Consider the following 27,532-nt stretch of genomic DNA (forward strand, 5'->3'; position numbering starts at 1 on the left):
TAATTGTATTGGAATGGGTCTGGCTCTAGTGCAACAATAAGTAGCTCTCTACAGTGAAAGAAACAGCAGCAATGAGCCCAGTTAGCGTGACTAAAAAGTGTGTCATCTTTTTTGCTATGATAGTTGGTGTTACTTAAGGTGAACCAAACTGTACCAGTTTGTGTTGTTTTTGTGGTATTCGAGCACATTTGGTGATGTTCTCTCTCTCACACACACTCACCCACACTCTGAAATGTTGGGAGGTCCCTCAGTGCTGTGGGCATCATCCTCATCAGTCGTCTTCATACCCACTGGAAGTTTGCAATCGGACTGTGGGCGTGTCTGTCCACAAGCCTCTAAGCTGGGCTCCGGCCCTAGCTCTGGCCCCAGCTCTGCCCCCAGCTCTGGCCCCAGCTCTGGCCCCAGCTCTGGCCCTGGCCCTGAGCTGCTGGTCTGGGGGATGGTGTACACCTTGGAGGAGTCAGCGGACATACAGTATCTGGCACCACGGGCCAGGGGACTGCCAGAGTGGTGTGAGCCACTAACCAAACGGCAAAAAATAAAGAATAATGTAACTCAAAAGTGACCAAAATTAAGGAATTTAAAATTAAAAACATAAAAGCATAAACAAACAATGAAAAAATGATAAAGGCAACTAGTTAAGATGTTAAGAAACAACTAGGATGATTTTCATCTTCAACAGAGTACTGAAAACTCTGCTGCTGGCTCAGACAGGAAGACGTCATCTCCTCCATAGTAGAGTCAAGCTGGTTTACCTCTGACCTACACCGGAAGATGACTCACATCCAGTTTATGATGTGCATACTCCTGCTGACCTTTGTCCTTTCAATATTTAGTCAAATATCAACTGACAAACTAGATTAAAAGGGTCAGTGCATTCAAATCAGAAAGAAGTTATTGCCCCACTGACTTCCAGTGGTGTGTATCCAGTTTTATTTGAAGAGGTTTTGAAATATTAAAAAAATGAAGACTGCAAAGTACCCGCATGGCTAGATATCAGTAGGTATGTGGGAACTTACTTCTTTTTTGATTGTGTTTTGGTTAAACTAACCCTTGAACTCATGACCCAATGGCCAAAATAATACTTTATTTGTAGAGAAAAAAATGTCTAAACATCTTTTTAGCTACAGTTACTAAAACAGTTCCTGTCATCTGTTTGTATCTGGCTGATGTCAAATACAGTACATATCGAACAAAACATATCGATTTGATTAATACATGGCTATGCACCATTTCTTTGTTTACGATTGTTGTTTCAGCTTTGTGACAATTCCTAGAATAACTCCATATCCTTATACTACATCCTCATTCAAGTAACGGCAGATTTATGCAGGATGGATGAATCACATTTGATGAGAAAATAAGCCATGCATCAGACAAAGCGCTTCACTCCTTTTTAAATTGCATTGCTTGCATTGCATCCTTTGCAATGTTAAGAATTCCCCCAGAAAAGCACATCTACTGTAATTTCCTACTTTTCCTCATCATTTAAATGACGCTGGACAGTTTGTGTTTTATGTCTCCTGCCTGATTAAGATTCCTCTGTTAGCCGTTCAACTGGACTCAGATCTAGATAACATGGAAAAAGGTCCAACGTCTTGTTCTTTGTTGGGAAACTTTCAGCAAACACAAAACATTCCTCTAAAATACCTCTGAGACATTACCGTTAGCCTAAGCTGGAGGCGCTACACACACCGTTTCCATATTCATGACCATCTGGGCCACACCCTGCAAATGTGCTCCTGCTGCTTCACTGTTTGTTCAAATGACACTTGGGTGTCAAAGACCATTACATAAAAAGGTGGGAAGCATCGAGTCGTCAAGGTGATGGCGTGGGCTCTTTACTCATTTCTGAATACTGTCCTGGAGTGGACAGCTCTGATGCCTCCCAGACAGGTCAATGATCTCAACAGATTGTACTAACATAATCCTGTATGGCATAAACAAATAGATACCCATTCTATTTCACAGAGACAGACTGTGAGTGGCTGCAGGGCCAACCCTCTCTGACACCCCTCCTCTTTCCCAGATGGGCCCCAGTCTGGTGAGGAGGACTTGGATGACTGTGTGATGAAACCCCCTGTGTTGCTCCGGCCTGACAGCAGCCCCACCCACTGGCTTCAGCACAGCTGGATGAGTCAGGCTGAGGGTCAGGAGTGAGGGAGCACGGCTGGGTGAAAAGGTCAGCTAACAGCCAGCAACCATCGTCTTGTGCATGCGTTTGTGTGTGTGTGTGTTTGTTTAATGGAACAGATAACGAGCTAAAATAGAATGCTGGCGGTGGTATATGTGAATGTACTGTACATCCACATGTTTCAACGCATTGGATTGTTCTCCGGGTCATGTACCGTGAAAAGGGTGTCATTTTTCTTTGAGGGAAAATCAGTGTAGAATTATACTACTACATAATGAAGTAGTGCCCACAGAGAAGAAAGAACATTGCATTCTGTACACAATCACATTCTTAGTAATGTATATAATAATGCTCCGCGGCTTAGAATCAACAACTCACGAATCTCTGTCTTGACCAACCCAAAGCCTTCTTTTAACTGACAAAACAGACGGTATAAGCAGCTAAAACAATTCAAATCTGCACATATAGAACTGTCTTTTAGAGGGAACAAGATCAATAAAACACACATCCTCTCTCTGCATTGTACCTTGACTGTGATGAGATTTCACTCAGGTCCCCGATGCTTCCTTCCGTCACATGACTAGACATAATGGCAGAGGCGTAGCCTTGTGGCAGGTACAGTTTCCCATGATCCTCTTCTGACGCCCCATCCTCATGGTGCTCTGACACCCAGTGGTGTCCCTGCTCCCCCACCCTGCCCTGCAGCAACACTCGGGAACCAGGGGCCACACAGGGATTAGTGTCGATGCCACTGTCTGTTGACGCCCCTTTAATGTAAGTGAGGCCCAGCATCTCCGGGTCCATCAAGTCTCCAGAGCCAAAGTGCTTATCGTCGCTGTTGCTGGAGGCATTGCTTGAGAGAGTGTTGCTACTTGAGTGGCTAGAGTTTTTATCGCCCGTCTGGTAGGATAAAAAAAAGAGAGAGCAAGAGGATTAATTAAAGGAGGCAAATACAGTAAATCAAAAGAGGTCAAACAGCAGCTACAAATAATTCATACGGTTGCTTTAACATGCTTGGCGCACAAAAGGGGGATGGGTTTACCAATCTGGCTACATCACATGCCCATGTGTCCCTGACTGAGGCGACTGCTTGTTTACTTGAGGCCCGTGCTGATGTTGGGCTAGTTGACAGTAACAGGAAGAAAAGCAAACACAATATGCTGAATGTCTCATATTTTGTTTGTGACCTCTAATATTCTTGCATGAGAGATCCACATAATGGACCCTAAATCCCTTTCAAACTATTTTACTCAGCTCTGACGAGAAAGCCAAAGTTGTACATCATCAAGCTAAAAAGAAAATCTAAAATGTTCAGACACACTTGACTCCAGTGTATCCCAAATGTAGATCAGTGGCCCAACAAATACAATGTATTGACTCAAAAACAAGACTCTTGGGAAGGGGGGGGTCACAGTAATACTTAATTCTGGAATATAAACTAAGACTTTTGGATTATGAGCAGTCAAGTTTCCTTCATTATGCTATGCTAAACACTGCTAAATCTTGAAAGCAATCTATATCCCATCACATTAAAACAGCTACTCTGATATGAAAAAAAGAAGCTTGTGTAGTAGAAAATCTTTATCCACTGGCCTGGGTAAATGCAACACTGGCTTAAAAACACTGAAAAACGTTTTAAGCTGTGTGTGGCAGCATCCAGAATCAAAGGAGAAAGAAAAGATGGAGAGAGAGAGAGAGAGAGAGAGTGAATGGCTCCAAAAAAAGAGGCTAAGGAATGTAGAGAAAGGAGAAAATGAGAGGCTTGAGCACTTAATATATTCAACCTTCTAGGAAAATGTGTCCTAGAAAAGTGTGAGACAACCCAAAAAGGTGAGGAGGTGAGACTCCCGTTAGCATACTGATGAAGGGAAATTGACAAGTGCAAAGAGCGGCTAGAGGGGACGACATCATGTTGAATAACCCGATTGAGCTGCTGGTTGCTACAAAGCAAATAAACAAGGGCAATCTGACCTCACCCCAATCTAAACAGTAATATGGAGCAAACCAGGTCTGACAGTGCAGATTTGAGCATCTACTACAAAAACAGCACACATAGTGCAGAGATTTCATTAAAAACAGTTTCAAACACTTTCATTAAATGGTCAGGTGGGCAGCCTCAGCCAGACTGAAATCAAAGTAGGTCGGACATTTACCCTGGATAGCTTGTTGGGCGAGTCTTTGCTTCCTTCTCTTTGTTTCAGAGGGTTCAGGATCTTGGTGGAGGGGATGTGCCATTTGGCGTCTGTGGGGCAGAGAAGAAAATAGTTAAGGGTGGAGACGTACAAAGTGTGAATAGACGGCATATCACTGTTATGAGAACATCAGACTCACCTGCAGATCTTGTCCTCTCCAGAGTGGGCTCCCGTTCCCTGTGGATCTCTCCGTCACCCCCCTGGATGTCACCTGCCCGCTCATAGAGGATAGGGGAAGGACACCTGAAGAAAAAAAGAGGGAAATTGGCTGTAAATTATTTTCTGTCTACAGAGTGAACTCTGTATTTTAGTCAGAGAAAGGCTTCATAGTGTACCACCAATGTACAGCAATTAGCTCGAGATTATTTAAGGTCATATCACTTGAGCTTATAATAGAATAAAGTAGCTGCCAGACATTGCTAACAAGAGACCTCCTTTTATTTGACTGGGCATGCCAGACACTGTTGCTTTCTCTTGACAAAGGGGAAAGAGCAGCACATTTTTCAAAGCAGGTCTTAATTAAACCTTAAAGAGACAATAAAAGGTTACAACAGATGAACAGTGGCTACAGTGTCTCGTGATCTTTAGCTCAGACTCTAACCTGAGATCAACCGGCTAGTCAACATGTCTGCCACTCTGCATCCTGACAGCTCTGACAGGACAAAGTGATCCCTGAGAGTTTAGTGCACTTTGAGGCCTCTGACAGAAAGGCAGCAGTGTACAGCTAAGCCTCTCGTCATGGTCTGTAACAGCTTACAGACCGGTCTCTGGTGGATTCTTTTTGTTTTTAAGATTATTTATATATTATTTCCACAGGACAGATGAAGACAGGAGGGGGAAGAGAGAGGTGGAATGACATGCAGCAAAGGGCCGCAGAGCGGAGTTAAACCCACGACCTGCGCAAGTGCCGACGCAGAATATATTCAGTGTAAAACACTGTCTCTGGCAGTCAGTAAGGATGAAATTGTAATTCTATTTTTCTCCTTCCTGTTGACAGAAGCTACAAGATCCATTTCGGCTTAAGCCTCTTCCTCCTGCTCTCGTTTTTATGATTTTTTTTTTTTTTTTTTCTAACAGAGGGCTTTTTGATGGCTTTATCCAAAAATAACAGTGTAGTTTGCTAAAGTGGCACTTCAGTTGAAGAACAAGACAGAATTCTTTATAATAACATTCTATTATATTTTAAGTGCTTATCCTTTTTACGTCTTCTGAACAGAAGAAGAAAGATGTTACTGTAAAAAAAAGGTCTGTACTGGATTTTGTATGGCTATAAAGCTGAATCACCTATTTTACAAAGTGACCATTTATGTTTGAGATAGCCTTCATGTTCTTCTGAATTAAATCATGAAAGTAAGGCTTTGGGAGGGTTGAATGGAAACTATAATAATGCATGTTAAATAAAATAAAATCTAGTGCATGAAACTCCAATCATCCTACATCATCTTCCCTAATTCTAAGTTCTGGATGTAGTAGTAGACTATGACAGGCATCATTTTATTGTTGTGTTAGATTACTACCTGCTAAAAAAGAAAAAAAGAGTGATGACTAGCCAAGAGTGCGCTGATGTTTTGGTCATTGCATGTGGGAAAATTGCAGTCATTTTACAAAATTGGAAGTTCTCAGAAATAGTGCTGGGACCGATTGTAGCTGCACTCATTACTGCAAAAGCGCATATTCCTAGAGGGACTACTACTAGGTTATTTTAACAGAAGTAATACTGCTGTGGTCCAGTGGTCCGTACCCATCGTATCCAGGTTGCTGGGACCATGTGCCACTGCCACAAGGTCCTGGGTCACTGGAGGAGGACTGGTTACTGGGGGAGCTGCGGTAGTGCTGGTCTCCCTTGTTACATGAGGTGACCTGGGGGTTCTCCATATCCTGCATAGTCCTGCAAAAACAGTTGGACAAAAGATACACAGGTGTAAAACACACTGCCATAGATGGTCTGAACCTGGGCTGGGCATCACATAATTATGTAGACGTTGATTTTGAACTGCAACTAATTACCTCATAGTTTATACAATGTCAGAAAATGGTAAGAAGTGTCCTTGAAATTATTTGTTTTGTTCAACCAACAGTCCAAAACCAGAGGATATTCAATTTACAATGATAGAAAACAAAGAAAAGCAATGCATTATTTTAAAATGATAGAATATGCAATATAATTTATTCATTTTTATTTTTATTTTATTTTCATTCAAACACAAAACAAATACTTATGTACACTGAACATACCCTTACATCAAATATACCTGGAATGAAAAATAACAATATAAAAAAATAAAATAAAATTGAAACAATGCAAGATTAGTTTATTGTAAAAACTGTTAAACTGACGTGTTAATATTATGTCAATCAAATAATTGCTATTTTGAATTTTTTAGCACTACTACTGTGTATAGATTATCATTTGAAACAATTCTACACCTAATGTCTGAATTAGACTCTAGAAGCTGACATTTCATGAGCGGAAAAATCTTTTTCGTCACTGTCCAGTGTTAATGACTTTATTACCGAGTTGGGTGAAACTCCGGTGATATCACACCGTAAAAAACCTCGAAGAAAGCGTGAGAGCTGTCATAGCGGGAGAAGGCGTTTTGTTCTCCAAGGAGAAACAGAAACAGATTAGTTATGGCAATATGCCTCGGTGAGGAATCCAGATGGTGGAGCCCGGTTGTGAAGAGGTAGCCTCTGAATGGAAGAGGATGCTTGAGATTTCTGCTGTGAAACACAAACTTGACTCTGCTCTTAAACGTTCTTTTCCCAAATGACCTGTTAAAGGAGGTTTAGTCATTTACTTGGACTTTGAGCATTGTCTCAGCTCAACCTATCAAAAGTTTCTCGCAAGCCTGGGCAGGAAAAACTTGAGGACTGTGGTCTAGAGTAAAAAATAAACACTGGACTCGAGTTATGTCTGCTGCCTAGAGGCCTTCCTTCTAACCAACACACCATAGAAGCTTAAATAACCGGAAGGAAATGCAATAACATAGGCAGGATGGCTATCACATTAAGTCTCCAGCCAGGTCTAGCAGCTAACTCTTTCATCTCTTTGTCTTTCTTCTTATGCATTTGTTTGTATAATGAGTTTAGGATTTGGGTCTTAATGAAGCTGATCTCCCAGATGACAAAATGTGCGTATTTTCTCCCTTTTTCTTTAAAAAACAAGCATGATCAGAATATAATAAAAATGTAAAACTTTTACTTTTATATTTAGAAGGTGACAAATGATTTCCCTTTCTGCTTTGTCATCAGGTTCCCTGGACCTCCATGGAAAACTGACTAAACTGTCAGTAACTTAGTCGCAGCTCACATCATTTAACGCTTTGGCCTGAATGCTACATTTCCTCCCTGGCTGAAGTATTAGTCTCCTCAGCTGAGTCTTGCCACTTTAATGTGAAACAGCAGCGGCTGCTTTTTGTTCTCCTTGTCTTCCTCTCTTGACATAATGTAAAGTCCTGGACTTTTTTCTCTTTCTGCACTGCAATAACAGTCGAGGCTACAGAGATTATGGATCGGCCCCAGTTGGCTGCGTCGTATTATACAGTGCCAAGTCTGGAGTCAGATAAATTTATCTAAGCTATCAAGATTCATTTTTGTCCTTTGGACCAGTGGTCTCAAAGCTTTTTTGTCAGAAAGTAAAAGTGGAGATGATTTTTCCGATAATGTTTTGATACTATTGAACTGTCGATATTTAGGTCAGTTAGGTCAGGTTTGCAATTGCGGAAGCAGGACATTTCAACCATGTGTCCATTAGTTTTAACAAACTATTCCACCTGTTAAGCCATAATTCAGCAATCTATTTAAATACTATACTTTTAGCTGAGTCTTTAAACTGTATCCATTATTTAGCCATACATTCATAACCATATAGCCATCACTTTTAGCTGTGTATATCTTTTCAAAATTACTTATAAAGAGCTAACGTTTACTGTTTAGACTTCTCAGTTTGCTTGCTAAACAGTCACAACACAGTCAGTATGTGTTTCCGATTTCTGAGCTACTCTACAATCTTTCCACGTTTCCTCTGGCAACTGCAGACACATACCCTGGGGTACGAGTGCTGCTGGTTGTTGAAAACCCCCACATTATCAATTATTCTATATGTTGATTTATTTTTCTGGAATATTTTTCTGGATTTATTATATTCCCCTCCTGTCTCCCTCCCTCCTGTCTCCCTCCCTCTTTAGTCTATGACTCCTTCATCTGCCTTCTCTACTCCCACTCCCTCTTGGGTGCTACATATCGTGGCCCTGGGAAGAGCACTCTCTTTGTTTCTGCGGTAATTGGATGAAATGAGCTGAGCTGTGTCAGTGTCCCCATCACCTCCTCCTCAGCAGGGTGCAGGAAGAGGGAGGGAGCAGGGTAACGAGAGAGAGAAAGTAGCGAGGGAGAATGGAGTGCTCCCGCTGCCAGCGACTCTGATTAGGCAGAGAAGACGGCCATTATCCCAGTATAGTCAGAACAGGCAACACCCAGAGGGGGGTCGGTGTGACACACTGGAAAGGTTATCATGACTGTAGGGGTTTCATTAGAATGAACAAATCACTGCTTTACATGGCTCAATGGAGATGTCCAAAAGAGACAATGTCTAAGACAGGAACAAAGTCAGAGTGTTGCCTTGTCATCTAAATGGAGATGAAAGCGAAGCCGTGAATTCATTGGACTAAAATGCTCCGTTTATATGAATGCAAATAACGGAACCCAACCGCTCTTCTCTACATGAGTTCAAAGATTTCATATCAAAGGACTGGATCTTTTGATCGCAATCTTTGCTCTGCCTAGCTTTCTAAAACACCTTGAACTGAAAGCCTTACTTCTAAAAGTGTTTTAAAAAGTATCATTTTGTTCATTTGTTTAATCATTTTTTGCATTCACTTACTATTTTGGACCACTCTCAATGATGCTGCTTTGACTACTTCTTTATTTTAATTGTTAGCTGGCATCTGTGTAAGGCTTACTACTGCTTTAATTTTAGTCTTATTTTGCATATTGTAGGTCTTGTAAGTCTTCAAAACCTTTTTTGGACATTACATTCACAATAATTGAACACATACTAACCTAAATGTAGTGTATTCTTTCACAGGTGGATAAAGGAAATGTTGTTTACAGAGATACTTTGCCTATTTTCAACCAGCTCTGTGTCATCTTTGTGTGCGCAGTACGTTTAGTTGAACGGTGTGTGGCTTGTCTCGTGGAGCTAGTGCATGGAAGAGTGGTGATGACCTCCGTGGAGTGGGGGAAGAAAAAATAAAAATAAAACAATTCACAGAAACCAAACACTGTTTATCTAAACACACTGGCATGACATGTGACTGGATGTAAATCAGAAAAAATATCTCTTTAAGCTCTCGCGGTGTTCGTTTTATTAAGTTTGGATTAATAAGAGGCAATGGACGAAACTTTTTTCATTATGTAAATTCATAGTCCTTTGAAGTCTAGCGTTACCTGGACCCATCTGGCAACTTCCTATCGAAGGAGGTGCTTCGTGGGAGAGCTGCCTGGTGCTGCTGGAGGATTTGCTGACACTGCAGGCGATCAGGGCCCTGCGTGGGTGAGCCCCGGGATAGCGGTGGCGCAGCAGCTGTGGGAACCCGATGCCAGGTGGTGTTCCTCCTGAAGGGTGTCTTGTACTCGCAGGGTGTACCCTCGCTGTCGACTTTGTACTCCACCATGGGTATGCGGTAAAGCTCGGAACAGCCCCTGAGAGGGTAGGAGGATGTGGAAGGAAACAAAGAAGAAGGTCAAGGTCAGCAATGACGCAGGAAAGAAAAGGAGGCTGTAACATCCTAGTTACATTGTAGGTTGCCTTCCTTCCAATTTGTCACTATTAGTGACTTCTTTCACATTCACATCACAGAATCACTTTTCCTTTATAAAAATATAAAATTCCAACATAAAATATTGATCACTGCAGCTTAAATCTGATGACAATCTTACAACTGCTTGAGAAGCTCCAGTAATTACAACAGAGACCACAGTTGATTAATCACGGAACCAAGAATTTTAATGTATAACAATTTTTTTGAGGATGTAATGAACCATAAAAATAAGAGCTTAATAGCTCAATTTACATTCATCATTATTGAGTGTATCAGCCAATAAATCCACATTACAATGTTATTAGTGATGTAAAAAAAAACGTTCATTTTACATTGCAAGTTTTATCACGTTTTGCCAATGAAAATGAAAGTTTCATAAAACTTTGCTAACTTAACTTTTTCAGTTATATTACTGTACAACACAACTGACCCTGGTGTGTCCTCTGTAAAAAAACTTGGTGGAGGGGAGTCATTCATCCATTACCATGACTACACTGAAAAAGAAATAATTAGCCAGAGGCAGCATCTAAATATAGTGTGTCCATGTGCAGGCATGTGTGTGCCAACAAACAACACACAGATACATCAGAAACATAGGAAACAGTGGAAAACACTTAGCCTATTTTAATTGAGCCGAAAATCTTAGCCCGCCACTTGATCTAGGTCTCCCTTGAGCAGCACTACACAGGAGGCCTTCCCCTCCCTCACTCTCCATCCCATTACTGTTAACATCACTGAGGATCTCTGGGATGGACAAGGCCTATGATGCCATTTCATGCAACATTAATCTTTGGTGTTGGGCAGAGGCTCGGTGTGTACGTTTGGAAGAACGAGGGGTTTACAGGATAGTGGGTCTGGGTTAAATAGCCCGGATGCTCTGCTGGCTCTCCAAAATCATCTCAAGCATGAACCTAATGATTACACTGCCCTCCCCTCTAAAGTCTATTTTCCAGTGGGGGTGGAAAGCTGTGTATACTTTGCTGTGGTCATTCATGTACACACAGTGGAGCTTGAGGAGGGTGCGCTATCTGATTGCAAAGTCTGCGGTGGAGGGGGCAATAATCCCTCTCATCAAATTGGGCCATGGGTGGCTGGGTTGTTTACAATTGCCTCCCACCGGAGCAGTGGGTGTTATAAAGATCTAACGAGAAGAGCATCCCTCGCTTCCTCCTTGTCTACCATGTTTCTCACATCTGGTCAATGTCACCGGCAAGCTGGCCTCATTCACGATGAAAGACTATGTCCATGGTGTGCTCCACATCCTACATACTTTACATTATCTATTAAAAGTATAAATATTTATAGAGCATGCATCACCTGTTTGATATATGGGACAGTGAGAGTATTTAGTGGCATTACAGCATCCAAGGATTTGATATGTCCATTAATAACATTAGGAATTCATCTTGTTAAGTGAAGCTACAGTACTGTATGTGTATGAGGAGAAGGCGATTTAACAAATTTAATCATTATCTCATGTAAGACCTGAGGTCTGTCAATCATGTTTTGTGTGAAAAAAAATACTAACTAGTGTTCAATCTTGACTGTTAGTCAATTTTAGGGCTGCAAAAGCACTCATTACCTTGATTCACTGCGTGTGTTTGTTTGTGTGTGTGTGGTCCAGCCAGGTTGCCACACATGATTACTCTCTGAACAGGCTAAACCTAGCTAACAGCTTGTCAACAGGAAACGTCTCAGCCGTTGTCCCTTGCTGTGGTTTTTGCACCAGAATGAGCAAAAACTGACAAGGTGAATTTCCCTTATGCTGCTAATAGTCTTCCTCAGAGCATGTGCAAGCTTTGCTGCAAATGGAAATACACATCATAATTTATAGGGGGAAATTGTGTATAAATCATGATGAAACAGCAGCAAATGGATGTTTGGTCAATAGTTAAACCTGAGTTGTAGGCTGGTGGTGGAGGGGACACATCCAGCCAGCGATAAGGGCAGAAGGAAGCCAGGAACTAATATAATACTGTCTGCTTCCTCTTGATTTCCACCATGAACTGCTGCTGCAGGGGTTATACATTATACCACAATAGCCTACATGAGCTTGTAGGTGAACATCTACAACTTAAAACCAACATCCAGTCTGCTAAAAATACAGCTACTGTATGTCTGACTTGTTGGAGGAAATCATTTGACAACACAATGGCCACAACTTGACGTGACATTACTAAAATACTATCATTTGGTCATTAAAAATAAATAAATTAAAGCCAGTTGGAGGTGAACAATACACTCCTTCAGCCATTGGCTCTTAACGGATTACAATAGATCAGTATGACAACAGGACCTTAGACCTCAGAGAGCTGTCACTCTAATGACATGGCCAGCGACTGAGCAACGAGCTAATCCATTCCCACAGTCATAGTCCATGTCACAGCAAAAAGCCACAGAGGTTGTGCCCACTGGACCTTTGCAGAACAGTGTCAGGAGGTTCATTAAATAGGTGGTACAGAAAAGTGTATAGCATTGCAGAAAAAGAGAGGGAAAAGGCCCTTTTCAATGATTTCTTTGCAAACTGATCTAAAGGAAAGAACACCTCTTGTGAAGAATATGAGGGGATTAAGCCGAGCAATTTGTGACTCAGGTTCTCTGAGTTTTGGTTTAGCAGTGGTCACTTTCACAGGGTGTCAGCATGGAAATTGAGAAATCCGGCTTAACTTCAGTCCAGATGGAAATCCTTGATGACAAGTTTGATGACACTTCAAAGGAAAGGTCACAAGTGGCCATCTAAATGTCACAGGCAATACTTATTATCAGCAGGGGGATTATGCAGGTGGAACCCACTTCAAATCGGGTTACCTGCCATTTAAAAAAAAAATGTTTGCGATGAAAACCTATGTACAATATATTTTAATAAAATACATAAAAGGCTAAAACTTTTTTTATTCGGTTACCGTTTTTGTGTCTTGTAGTAATCATCCCTTTTAGTCCACATTGCACTGATCCTTGTTTACTCTTCCATCTCTGATGACCATATACCAAAACATACAATCACTGCCATGTTCGCTGTATTCCTGTTTCAAAGAGCTAATCTTTTTCATCTTTTTCTCATTAGTTGGATCCAAGGCCAACATGTTGGACTTGTTTAAAGCTTTTCAAAGTGATGATGGAAAAGCCTCTGGTACTGCAATGGGCCAAAACCACATCCTTCCTCCAGTGTAAATAAATACAGTACTATAGGTTAGACTAATATTAGAGCAATAATCCATAGGCTTCAGGCTAAGCCGGGTAAACCTGTTTAGGGCATAAACAGCTTTAGGAGATTTGTTGCCAAAGACTGCTACAAAGCATTTTTTTTTTTTATATAAAATATAATGTTTGCAACTAGATGACACCATCAATTCTTATTTAATCTGGAGGAATCACAAAATAAGGAACACTAAATGACACTCTGACAGTTTCAAAACAGTCCAGAGAAAACACACATCTTCGAAGCCCAACATGTGCTGATGAAAACATTTGTCCTTGTCATGGTAGCAGTGTGGAGCCAGGGTACATTGTCTGGCGGTCATGAGACTCTTGTCCATTGTTGTTAGACCAACCCCCCATCTCTCTGGCCACAGGGGACTGACTGACTGGGCCCCCTACTGAATTCCTTTCCTTTGAGATAATAGTTGAGAAACTGGAGTACTTATTGTTGACTGCAACACTTTAGCAACTCAGAGACGCAGCAGCGAAAAGAGTTTAGAGCCCTTGAGATTCTTCACTTGACCTCTCACCTCTTGATGTCTTGGGAGAAAATTCACAGGACCCGAGACGGAGCCTTTTGGGTCTCATGGGACGATGGTTTTAGCTAGAGAGGGACATCTCCCAGTGTAACTCAACAACTCTGACCAGTTTAGTCCTCTACTGTCAGATGCATCTATTAGTCAAGCCCACTGATTTATGCTCATACCAGCCATTATGGACTGCAACATGCTTTAACGCATACCTTTGGGCACAATGCTATAAAGCATGTGTATTTTTTAAAACCATATTTTATTGGTTGTTTAATGTACCTTCACAGGGTTTGGTGGTGTTTGTGCCATTGGAAGACCTCTGGCTCCATTTCACAAATACTGTGTCAAAAGCTTTCCTTACGGAATCCTCCATCCTGTGTGTAACCCACATCTCCAATGACAAGTGTTTTTCAACACAGAATCAGTTTTGGAAGATGTTTGTTATGTCTGCTTTTGGCTTCCCTGAACTGCTATTATGATTGTATCATCATGCATCATCACAGCTCATGATAAGAGGATTAGATGTCTTTTCTGCCAGAGAGGCTGGGGTGTTGGATTCACGGACAAGGCATGTACACCCACCATCTGGGGAAGCAAATATGTTACTACTCTGTTGCCAGACCAGAACAAATGAAGTTGAAACAAAGTTGAACATGTGCCTACTATGTGGTCTATGACATGATGACACATCCTATTTATACACGATTTTAGCAAGGCTGCCATCAATTTCATGCTCCAAAGCTATGCATTACACTTAATCTTCTATTAACAGTCATCTAAAATCCCAACTCCACCAGAGAGATATCAAAATTCTTCAGTGATCAACAATTCTGTTTAAAAAAAATGCAGCTAACAATTCATTTCACTGTCAATGAGTCTGTCTATTATTTTAATAGAATAGAAGAAAATGTCAGAAAACTGTGAAAAATGTTGATCGGTGTTCCCCAAAACCCAAGATGATGTCCTCACATGTCTAGTTTTGTCCACAGCTCAAAAGATATAGAAGATAAGGAAACCAGAAAATCTTTGGAATCAGAGAATTTTCACTTTTTTATTTAACAAAATGACTCAACCTGATTAATTGATTAGCAAAATAGTTGGAGAGAAATTTAATAATTGACATCTAATCAATGAATAGATTAACCTTTGCAGCTTTAGTCCACAGGTTTGTTATTTTAATGATTGGCAAACAATGTTAGGATTACCTCGAACATCATAAACAGAAAATGGGATTAAGTGGAGGTATTCTCTCTGCACTGTGTCATAGCATTTTGCTGTGGTAATCTGTGACAAAGTGGGAAAAACATTTGTTGGTAGACAAATCTGTCAGCCTGAAGCACAACCAAAACAAAGATGTTAAATGTGAGTGGGAAAGAGTGATGGCTATGATTTCACAGAACTGTCTGTCTCTGACAGACAAAACAAGCAGAACGAGCATTTTACAGAGACCATGTGTCCCTAAAAATCCAAACCCTCCCACCCTATTTGCTGAATAGAAGATAAGGCGAGGTTAGAAGGGAGAAAAAAAAACAATCTGAAAATGTGATCTGTCAGACAATGGCAGCGAGAGTTGAGCCATTAATCAAAACACTCCTCTCATTATCATTAGGGAGAAACGCTGACTGTCCATGTCTGCATGACTCTCCAGCCCTGCTGGAGCTTTCTCTTGCAACAAAGCCACATCAATACAAAGACAGGCCCCTCTCCAGAGAAATCAGTGGAGAACGACATCAACCCTTGTGCAACAAAAACAGTATGTAAGCATTTCTTTATGCTAATCGTCTCAAACATGAGAACAAATGTCAAGTTAATTTATCCCAGCTGCATGGAAAAATGAGAAAAAGAAACTGCTCTTCTGTTATGCCTCATACATTTTTGAGGAGCACCTGATTCTCTCTTTCACTAACCACAGGGGCCAAAATTTAAAGACATTAGAAAGTCTGCCTATGTTCTGTAAGCATCCTTTGTCTGTAGTGTTGTTAGAACGTGTTTTCAAGTAAAACATAAGAAAACAAAAAGCGAGGCGTTACCTTCGGGGAGCGCCGTCTTCATGGGGCTGGATTATAACCACTTTGACGCTGACGGATGTGCGCAGCAGGTCAATCATTTGCTCGTGGGTGAGAGTAGCGACAGCCACCTTGCAGATCTCCACCAGTCGGCTGCCTTGCCTCAGCCCTGCCTTCCAGGCGAAGCCAAAGGGCTCCACGTCGGCCACGATGCCCTCGAAGTTGACGTGGAAACCGAGCTGGCCGAGGCTGTTCCGACGCAAAGTAATCTCTGATGTCTCGCAACCTCTCGTGGTGATCTGGAACCAGAATCAAAATCAAAGTATTCATCGTCTGCAATCAAAGTATATTGATTTTGTCTTGATTGCGCTGATCCACAAAGAAAGACACCGGAAACACTTCAGTAGAAAATTAAGTGTTTCATGAAATCGATGCAATCACACAGAGAAAACAAAACAAGCATGAGATGGAAAGAAAGACTGGAAGTTGAGTGATTTTTAATATCCCTTAATAGGAGCTTATATAGGAGTATATTCCAACATCAGCCTTCACCAGCATACAATTACCATCTCTAGTATGTGTGTGTGTGGGGGTTTTATTTCACAAGAAACACACACATGCAGTATGCACACATAAGAAAAATGCTATTAGAGTAGAGCAATATCCTGTCCTTAGGCCAAAGTGCACAAGCATGTTTGTTTGGAAAATTCAAAGAACCTCTCAAAATGGAAGTTAATAAGAGGGTACATGACAGAGCTAACTGGCTTTGAGCTGCATAAAGGCAGCTAAAACACACATTTACTGCACACACAAATACACACCTGTTTCTATGGACACCGACTACAGTGGCTCTGTGGGTGCTGTGTGAGCAATTAGGATCAACAAGTCCCCTGAAACACAGACTTGTCCATAAAACTAAGTCTATTAACCAGAGCTTACTTCTGTAAAAGGACAACATTTACTCAACACATAATCTGCATCCACTGGCAGCTGATGAACACAACATGATCTCTTCACCCTTTTTTCTCCTCACAATTGTGCAGAGTGCAGCCGGGGACAGGAGACTTCCTCAATGGATACTTACTTGGCGGACAGTTGCTGCTTGTCAAATTGCGCGCTTAGAGGAAACTTAAACTTGGTTCTTGTCCTATCACGTACTCGACTGCAAATGACGTTTGTCACTTTGCTCGGGGGTGGCTTGGCCTAAGCCCCTGCTTTGTGCAATTAAAGGTTCAACTGAAGTTCAGGCGACCCTCTTGGTTCAGCAGCAATAGGTCAGTAAAACATACAAACACTAGACTGACCAGAGATGAAAACATGCAGCTGCAGCCTATCTATATTCACCTCAATGGCATGAAGTGACTGAGCTTATATATGCAGTGTGGGTAAACAGTGGGATTGGACAAGTTTTCTTGTGACTCAACTGGTAAGAAACTCACACTGCACCCAATGAGCTTTAATCACCCATCAGATTAGTCATGGTTCAGCTGTGGATGACTGCCTCCATTTGCCTCAGAGTGGCAGCTGGCTTCAGGGACACATTAACTCAGACTATGGCCTGTCAACACTTCACCAGATTCTCACACTGGCAGAAATCCTACCCTGCTGTGTGAGAGGAGACCTGAGACAACCATGATGGATCTCATATAGTGAGACACAACCCTAAAACCTAACTATTTACTTAGAATAGGACAAATTCTGTTGGTGAAATTAATGTAAGTCCCGGCCTCTGTTTTGCAATATAAATCCACGTTTATAGATTCAGTTTACAAAGAGAGGCTAAACTATTGGAACACTTTAGTGAGCTGAGCCACTTTCTAAACAATCACTCTGCATTAAACATCAAGGGCAAACAAAAATGGAAATGTGAAGCCCAAAAGCTCTCTGGTGGGCAAAGTCTGGAAGGAAATGGCCTGTGCATGAAGAGGACATTGGCCAGGGTATTAGGGACCATGAATCAAACTGCCCTTGGTCAGAAATTCATTACGCCTAAATAATTGCTTTCTAAATGCCTTAATCAACGTCCTTTATTCAGTCCATCCAGACAATTAATGGGCCCAGGTTGTCCTACGAATGGCCCAAATATACAATGGTCGAATATAACAGGACACTCATTATCTCATAGGACAGATTTGTGGCCTGTAAAGGTCTTTTGATGAAAGATGGTGACATGGACATGTGTGTCCCCTGCGGTCCACGCAGAGCCTAACGACAGGCTCCAATGGCCGGTTAAATTAAACTACAACACTGTCCCTAAGAAACAAACAATATCAGCCGGAAATCTGTTGTCAAGTAGCGAGAGGTCTGACAGTCAGAAGTAGCTTTGACACTGATGACACCGTCTGTAGTGGCATGTTTCACAGACATGACAAAACACTGTCATCCCACTGAGATTCAAAGAACTGAAGCACAGATTGGTAATCGAGTGTCACCCGTCTCCTCTTGGGCTAAACATTTGTGAATCAATTTCTAAATCTAGGACAGTGGCTCCTAGTGACATACAGCACAATTTTGCTTAATGGGGCAAGAGTACCCAGAGCAAGACATTCATATCAGCAGTTACTAATAAAGCCTCAAAATGGTGAGGATTAGTACTGATCATTAAACAATGAGTTGATTGACAAAAGAAATGTATCTCCATTGCAATCTTTTCATTATTTTAGTGGTTGATTAAGCAGCAAGCAGAAATGCTAGATATATTGGAATACATTAAATGTTTTGGGATTTTATAGCATTAACAATCAAAACGATTTAACAATACTGAAAAACTCATCTTTTGCAGTCTTCGTAGATAGATTATACTGTAAAATCCTTGTGGCATATTATTCTTGGAACCCGTATGTAGACTCGTGCGGTCATGTACCTAAACACGAGATGGGTTTTGTCTTTCAACCGCAAGCAGTACTCCAAAATATGTTGTCGTTAACCACAGCGCAATTTCCTCCTGCATTGCTAGGACGTGTGAAAAAAGGCCTTAGACAGCCATGCGCTGAGAAACAAAAAAAAACTTTTGTAAGGTGTAAGAGAAAAACGGGACAAAACTGGAGCTGTTCTATTAGTACCATCCACAAATGTCGACAGAAAAATTTGTAAAATGTTCATACTATTCAACACATTCAATTATCTTGTTTTATTACACCAAAGGTCTTAAACACGTAGATTTTCCATTGGTCACTTATCAAAATAACTGAACTACTGGCCCAATTGTCATGCAACTTGGTGGAATGGTGTAGTATGGGCAAAGGAAGGACTCTTTGAATTTTGAAGCAGATCTGAATCACAAGGCAGATACAGAAATATACACTTCACTTTGGTTGAAATTGCAAGGTAGGGCATTTGTGCAGCATTCATTCGGGGTTGGAATAATGGGAAAAATGAGTTCCAGTCAGGGAATATTCACACTGCATTAACATTGTGAGATTGGGCATGCCTTGGCGGAGGTTTGCCCCTCTAAGTGCCCTTCTATTTTTTTCTCGTTTTATTTTGCTACTTTGCCACTTCTATCACTCAAATCATAGTAGATACTGGGATTCACTTTCATATTCTAGCCCTGCTGATGCCTACAGTTCACAAAGAAAAACACACAATATGGAAGACTGTCCATACTTTAAGGGAAATGAAATAAATAAGGCATGCAAGTCAAGATGACTTGTCTCATAAAAGCTGAACACGTGGCCACCCAGCTCAGCAACACCCTTGAGCGCAGGACAGTATTACAAAGCTTTCAGTTGTGCTCCTCCACTGGGCTCCTCTGTGTGTTACAGTGGGCATTCTGTTCACTCTGGTTCGCATTACATCACAGGTCTGGCAGCCTGTAAATCCTTCCAATGAAACACGATTCAAGTCCAACCTCTGGGACATTACAGACACTTTTGGGACAACGTATGCACGGTCAGCTTATACCCAAATGTGCCAACTGCTGCAGCTTCACTGTCTGTGTGAGTGACACAAATAGCCACGCACTTATTAATACTTATTCTGATCTTTTTCTGTGAAATATCCCTCACAAATCCCATGGGTAAGTGGACAGTAAATGTGAGAGGATATTAGCATAGTGAATGAGGAAGTGTTGTCCTTTGACTAATCACAAATGCTAATATATCCTGCTCTGTCCTTTCTTCCAATGAGTTGAGTAGATGCTGAATGACATCCGTGGCCTTTTAAGATTAATTATGGTAAATACTTCTTCGGGATCTTGGGCTTTTTGGAGGTGGTTGGGATTTGAAAAATCCATGTGCGCATTTACTTTTGCTCGGTTTAATTTCTTCCTAAAAAAAAAAAAAAAAGTCCACTGCAAAAGGGGATAAGAAAAAGTTAAATTATTTCAGCCTATCATAATCCTCAGAAAAATGTTCATGTATTTTTGTCAGGAAGCGGATTGGTACTTCCTTGTTGCTCGCTAAACCAATGACATGCTGGCTGGAGTCTATTGGAAATTTTGAGACTGTTGATGACATTGCCATAGGGATTTGTGGAGGAGTATGCAGGCAGCCAGGCAGAAATAAGGTCATACACAGCTCAGGTTTGGATTTTGGGATTCAACCTCAATGTTTTTTAAAGGAAACAAAGGATTAGAGGTTCAGTAAACAAACCATGGAAATTGGAATAGGATAAGCAAGCCTATGTAGGAACACAGGGAGGGGAAACAAGGCATTGGATGCCAGTGTCCAGAATGAGGAATCAGGTGTTTGACCTCATTTTTGTTTTTTTAGACATGCAATACCCCCCCCCCCCCCCCCCCCCCCAAAAAAAAAGAAAAATCACACAATGTAACCACAGAGCCACGGTTGTACAGGTGGCCAAGTCAAAACTACAAAATGGGGATGAGAGAAATTGGACTAAGTGGATAGCTCTCAATAGGAGTGAAGTAGTGAGGCCAAGTGTCCTCTATTCTTAGCCTGTCAGACCTAAAAAATGTGTCCTCTACTCCCCTTAAAAACTGGGTTGGTGTCCTGTTTAAGCTACCTCCTCCTGTACCTGTGCCCAGACATCCGCAAAATCACATCATCGCTAATCTGCCACTCCCATTAAAAAAACGGTCTGCCGCAAGGAGTGGCTTTGGCTTTGTTTTTTTTAATTAAAAAAGCTGTTTCATAATAACTGATCATGATCAAGCACGGGACAACATCTGTACTTGTGTGACCTAAAAGTGCAACTGTACACCTCTGCTGATTATGTGTGATGAGCTAAAGAAAGCTATCAACATGAGGTCTATAATCCTCTCCGGACTCCAAAGATTTCACTTGACAGGTTCACATTCTAGTGACACTCTGGTCTCTGGACAAGCCAAAAAAGACCAGGCAGACAGGTTAGAGGAAAGTCAGAAAAAAAACTAATACATTTTGGGTTAATTCTGTCAGGAATGCTGAGGAAAATAGGTAGTGAAAGAATCACAAGGAAAAAAAATTAAATACCAGAAGCTCAGAGTAGAGTTGCAACACATGACTTGACAGGATAGATATAGGTTAAGCAAGCAACAGTTCTGCTGACATAATGATGGAAATAGAATAACAAGGCTTTGTGGTAAGTAGTAAAGCTGCAATGGTAAGAGTGATATTTGAAGAATGCATTGTTTCACCACAGAGCTACCACAACTATCCAAAAGTTAAATGCCTCACTGCACAATTAAAAGTAAAGACAGCCATTTTCCTTCACATGCCATGCAGCTTATGTGTTAAACACGCTCATAATAGATTTACTAGGCAATTCTGATGACAGACAGCTACCCAGTGTTTAATGCAAGTTACTTATAAGTCTCTTTTTAGGGAGGATATACTGGTGAACTCATTGTCAAAACGAGGTATTAGATATTGGGACTAAAACTATTCCAAGGAGGTTCATAAAAGATATGAAAAAGCTATTTAATCAGCGGTCAACAAAGCTGTAATAGCTCTTGTTTGGATCTTAGCCATATTAGAGACAAGACAACAATTGTGCTTCCCCAGCAATGTAGAGCAAAGAGAACACCGGCGTAAATGTTCTCTCTTTATTTCCAAAAGAGTGACCAAACTAAGCAACAGTTGAAGATGATTGCAGCACGCATAGGGAGATGAATACAGCGTAAATTGTGTGTGCTTTCCTGGCGCACAAATCTGCCCTATGGCTCAACGGGAATCATCATCGGTGTCATCAATATTTGGCTAGTGCTCGCTGTTTTTTAACCTGTCAGTGCATGTTTGTGTTTTACTGCCAACCTGGGCTGCGCCTTGGCCAATCTATTAAAACCGTTTCTGACACACCACTGGGTTGACGACTTGATTGTTTTACTGTAATATGCTAATTATATCAAAAATAAAGTGGATGCCAAACTAAGGCGAAACCCTCAATTAGTCACAGAGAGCTCCTACAGAGAATAAATGACTCCCTCTGTGAGGAAATGCAATGTTTTAAAACCTTTTTCTGTGGTATAATTTGAGAAAACTGAAACCAAATACATATAGTATGCTACAAAGTCTCAGCTCCTCTCCCCTATGGTCTAATCCAGAAGACATTAAAAGCTCTAAAGCATCTGCTATACTCACCGCAGCCAACCTGTCGCGCCCCAATGTGACCCAATGGGCGCATCGCAACTGTTTTAACTTGTGCGTGGTGATCGCTACACTAGTTGCAGACTTTTCCTGAACAGAGGTGGCCCTAATGAAGAAAGGCTACCGACAAGGCTATTTTTACGGACTAGAAGAAGAAGAAAAAGAACGGCAGAACTGGCAGCAGCCTTGATGTCGATGCTTCGATTTGATTCAAGGACCTAATTTTTCAGATCAAGCCAAGTAAGTTTACAATAGAGACTTGCAATCACTAAGAGTCCTGGCATCTGTTACCCTCAAGCTTCTTGTTTCTTCTTTGTTGCGCGCTGCTGAAAAAAAAAAATAGGTCACTTCTGGTCACGCACTAAAATATCTGGTGCGCCAGCGAGATCTACGTCATTTTGACCTCACATTGGCGCGCAACAGGTCGGCTGCGGCAACTTTAAAGAGGCCTTTAAATGACAGAGATCATTACAGTTGAGCCTTTAAGGATCTTACCTCTAGTCTTTGCACCATCTCCCTGATGTCTTCTCCGCAGTTGTCGTGGGCAGACAGCATGATACACTCCCCTCGCTCATAGAAGATCTTAATGCTCATAATCCCTGAGGTCCATCCAATGACGTCACGACAAGAGCAGTTGAAGACCACATTTTTGGATTCCTCCTCGATGAGGACAATAAACTCATTTGATATGCCGAGCAAGCAGTCCACGTCCATCGACTGGCCAAAGTCTCGTGCACGGACGCTCCAGGTGATAGCGCCAACGCTGAACAGATGTGCGTCCTTCCTGGGTTTAACCTTCTCCTTCTTCTTGGCTCCGAGGGTGATGAAACTGAATTTGACAGCGGAGTCAATAGTGGCTGTGCTAACAAAGTTCTCAGCCAGGTCCTTCAGGTACTCCTGCCGCGTACGAGTCGCCATGGCTCGGAACTTCTCTGACTTGTGCGCGGCGTTTTCTCCATTGATGACCTTGGCGAGCAGGAAGTCCCTGAATACTGCTGACTTTGGGAAAGTTACAGACTTGGGAATAGGGGGGCCGAACGGAGGCACGTCTTTAGATCTGGACACGGCCACGCTGGAAAACAGGATGGAATCAATAAATCAGAAGCAGTGGTGACTTTTGAGAGAACGTAAAAAGGTGAACAGGTAGTGAAATGTGCATATAATGAGCCGCCAATTGAAGAGTGTTGAAATGATATGGCTTTCAGGGCAATTATTTATGGTGGATAGACTGAGAGGAGCTCAGACTAATCTTGCTCTACTCAACAAATGCTATGTTATTAAAAAGAGTCATCTTGACTTCAGAAACACTCGTAGAGAGTCGTAAGTCATAATTTCAAGGTGTCTCTGAAGATAATAATAACCGTATCATCACTGAACAGATCAAAAGAGCCTTGTGATTCCAGCACATTACAAAAAAGTCATGACAGAAACCACAAAGCACTCAGCAGGCTATTATTATTATTCTTTCAAATTAAGTGCTCATAAAAGTTCATGTAGAACCATTTGGCATGAAGGCATTTATGCATAGCACATCAAAAGATAAACACATTCCTCTAAATTGTCTTGAGGATATTAGTTTGCTTCTTATCCCATGGCAAGGCACTCTAATGTTTGGTGGTTTGACTCGAAGCCACCAAATTCAGATGTTACAATTTTACCCTCTCCTCCTCTCCTTTTTTAGCAGACTGAGTAAAGTAGCTTTAAGATAGCCTTGCAGCCGTGGTGCACGCTTGTTCCATTTACCTGTAGCAGACGTTATCAGTGCAGGGGTTGTGGACTTTGACGATGACAAACACATGTTGGAAATGAGAACGGATGTGTTTGGGAGTGAAAGGAAGGGCCCCGGGCTCCTGGAATACTATGGTGACGATATCATTGCCAATGTGCCTCTTCCTTAATAACTGTTAGAGGAGGGAGACATTGAGTCAAATACAGAAAAAGGAGAAAAGGCATCACATACAGGGTGAATAATTATAGTACAATAGTTCACATGTGGATGGCATTTATGTCAGGTTTGAAAGCTTTTGAGTGGACAAGTCAAGGAACTTGAAGTCCCCTTAATATTTAAATGTAAAGTGACAAGTTAAATGATGTTTTTGCCATTAGTTGCACCACAAGGACAAAAAAAAAACATTTACAGAGCTCTTTATACAGATTTTCTTGTTGATGCAGCTTAGTATTTTTGATTATGAAATATTGTGTTTGAAATAAAGACAGAAAAAGAGTTTTGGGGAAAAGGGAGATGTATTCTGTGAACCCAATTCTTTAACCTATAATTATTCAAGGGACTTTCACTGAAGCTTCTTATTTTGCAGGTCCTGATCACATTCAAACAGTTACACACATGCACACCTGGAAGTAGCCCAGTACAACAAGTCTGATCTGCTGGCCACTGAGCAGCTCCAACTGAGCCATTGTGGTTTAGGGCCTTGCTCAAGGGCACCTCAGTGGTAGTCATGAGGGAAGGGCAAATGCTACTCTTTCACTTTCCCCGCCTGGATTTATCCTGTCGGTTTGGGGATTGAAGAGACAACCTCCCAATCCCAAGCTTGCTTCTCTCACCTTTAGGCGTTATTAGGTGATGGAGACATATCCCCCCAAACACAATTTAGACTGCTTGCATTGTTGAATTGTGCAGACAGTTAACCTCATTCTCTGGTTGGCAGCGAGGGTCAGTAAGAGCCCAAAACAAGCAGGATTAGAAGGTTTCAGGTAAATTGGAAAGGTGAAGAAATTTATGTGGTGAGCTCTGCTTGGGCCTCGTGGAAGATTAACACCAGGGATTAAATTAAACTATAAGACTCGAAATATAATTACAACCCCCCAAAATAATGCCAATCAGACGTCTTAGACGCATTCGATAGCTTATATCTCTGCAGTGTTTCACTGTAGATCCTGCCTTTGAGTCACTAACCGCCTCCCTCAGTATCTACACTCTACTATCTGTTGCTGTTGGGTTGTATCCACAGTTTTTTATTTTTTATTATGGGCTCAACCTGTGTAATGGCGGCTTAGTCAGGCCATCGCTCGCCAGTCCACCATTGTATGCACTTAATTCTACTTGTTAGCGCAGACAGACTCAGAAGCCTATCTAATACCACGACGGGTCCAGCCCCTGGGGATGCATTGATTAAAATCCTACCGTGGGGTAGCGTTACCATGGCAGTGCTCATGCTTTCAACTGATAAGTCATTACTGGGCAAAATGAGCCTGTGGGCAAGATTGGCAGGAGCCCGGATTGAAGAAATCCTGAAAGAAAGCCACTCTGGGACTTATTACCACCATCTCCGGCTCACTACACAGTAAAGCAGACATGGTGGTCTGCTGAAAGGGATAAAGTGGAGTGTGGAGTTTACTCACCTGCTGTCTGTTGTTGGGTGTGTGGGGGAGCATGGTGGACACGTGAAACATCAGCTCATAGTCCTTATAGGTGGTATAGAGAGAGTGTGTGCCTGTGGAGTCCGCTGTAACACAGGACAGGGCAGTCAAGTTCTCCAGCCTCGTTACAATAGGCCATTGTGTTAAATAGGCTGATGACGTCATTGAATAGAAATCAAGATGAAATTTAAGTAGACTTAAAAAAAAAAACACTACAGCCCTAAAATAAACATTATGAAAAAGCAGAGCACCTGCACTCAGCAAGATGGACAGCATGTGGGCTTTTACTTTGTAAACCCTTAGGTTTGATGTATTACTTTTTAAATGTATTTGTATTATCTTACTCTTGTTATCCAGCTGAGCTCTGTACTTGGTGAAGCCTTTGAGGCGCACCCTCTGGCCAAGCAGATCCAAGAACTCTTCCAGTGCTGGTCCGGCACTCTCGTTGTTGTACATCTCTTCCTCTGTGCTCTGGCCCGCCTTGCAGTAAAGCACTCCCACCTTGTGCTGGAAGCTTAGCTGGAATGGGGGAACATACACAGACACTCAGCGGGTAAGTATCATTTCCTGTCCCTGATACGCCTCACACCCACCACACTCATACATACTGTACATTAAGCACTCAAAGCATGAGAGTAGCCACTTTCCATCATCTCATAGCTAAAGTGAAGGCCTTCATAACTCTTCTAGGAGAGAGTTGAAATCCTCTTTTGTGAAGCCCGGCTACGGACGTCCAGGAGCTCTGAGCAGAGCATAAATCAAGCTGGGCAAATAGCTGCTAGCAACTGTGGAGCAACAAGGGAGTGAATAACAGTCACACAGCTGGTTACCTTTTTTTTATGCCTGAAAACTATGTAAGCTGCCAGCAACAGCATTTTAATTATTTGATGAAGCAACACTTGTGTTTGGTAAAGTAAAATATACTGTACTAAAAAAGAGGCATTGAATGGCAACAGCACTGATCTCCCTAACACCCCACTAACAATACTCTTGATTAATTAACGCCTCAATAAGGATACATGTCTTATTCACAGAGAGGAGTATTTATAGACATACACAAGCCAGCCAAATCTCACAGGTGTTCACTGCAAGCATTAATATTATCCAGAAATGACAAGCCTGGAATGAACTTGTCTGACAATGAGACATGAAGAAATAAAACTTCCGGAGTGATTCTTCTTGCACGGTGAGAGTGAGAGCCATCTCCACCACCATGAATCTTTCATGGCTCACAGCTCCCTGATGTTGGCCAAGAAAGAGAGGCAAAGGGGGAAAAAATAGCTAAAAAAGAGCCCCCTGCGTTTGGCACCTGTTACCCAACAATTCACAGCAGAGGACAGCGTGATCTTGACCCACGGTAAATGTGTCAATACGGCAAAACGAAAAGGTTTCTCTGAATGTGAAAGCTCACACAATGATCTATATACTGAAACCAATTGGAATCGTCTTTTTCCTCCGTTACAGGTTATCAGTTGCCGCTGTCCTCCTGACACTGTTGTCATGATGGCTTCCTCTCTGCTCTCAGTCTGCTCTGCACCAAATCCCCTGCACTGGACGGAAAGCTATTATACAATCAAGCCCAGTAGAAATGGCCTGATCTGCAATGATGTGGTCTTCTATTTTTTATCCCGCCTTATATGGGCTCACTTAACCCCCTGCTCCACTTAGACTGGTGGACGGCAAGGACAATCGCATTGCCCTTAGATGAAAATGTATCTCTGCCTGAAAAGTACAAACACACCAGGACA

At 41.8% G+C, this 27,532-nt stretch overlaps 1 protein-coding gene across 4 annotated transcripts in view; it reads right to left on the minus strand.

The window, feature by feature from the left end:
* LOC117960130 (signal-induced proliferation-associated 1-like protein 2) overlaps positions 1-27,532 on the minus strand; it is an 83,644-nt gene that overhangs the window by 13,267 nt on the left and 42,845 nt on the right. For 3 of the 4 annotated variants that reach the window (XM_034897797.1, XM_034897795.1, XM_034897796.1), the window contains exons 7-17: positions 26,129-26,303; positions 25,767-25,870; positions 24,150-24,307; positions 22,902-23,478; positions 15,904-16,178; positions 9,772-10,026; positions 6,068-6,214; positions 4,466-4,569; positions 4,288-4,376; positions 2,661-3,034; positions 221-520 (exon numbers count right to left, since the gene is read on the minus strand). In XM_034897797.1, coding sequence (XP_034753688.1) covers positions 221-520; positions 2,661-3,034; positions 4,288-4,376; positions 4,466-4,569; positions 6,068-6,214; positions 9,772-10,026; positions 15,904-16,178; positions 22,902-23,478; positions 24,150-24,307; positions 25,767-25,870; positions 26,129-26,303 — 2,558 coding nt within the window. The remainder of the gene's footprint in view (positions 1-220; positions 521-2,660; positions 3,035-4,287; positions 4,377-4,465; positions 4,570-6,067; positions 6,215-9,771; positions 10,027-15,903; positions 16,179-22,901; positions 23,479-24,149; positions 24,308-25,766; positions 25,871-26,128; positions 26,304-27,532) is intronic. The other variant, XM_034897798.1, reaches the window with a different exon arrangement.

This window comes from Etheostoma cragini, chromosome 17, assembly GCF_013103735.1.
Source record: "Etheostoma cragini isolate CJK2018 chromosome 17, CSU_Ecrag_1.0, whole genome shotgun sequence".
NCBI lineage: Eukaryota > Metazoa > Chordata > Actinopteri > Perciformes > Percidae > Etheostoma > Etheostoma cragini.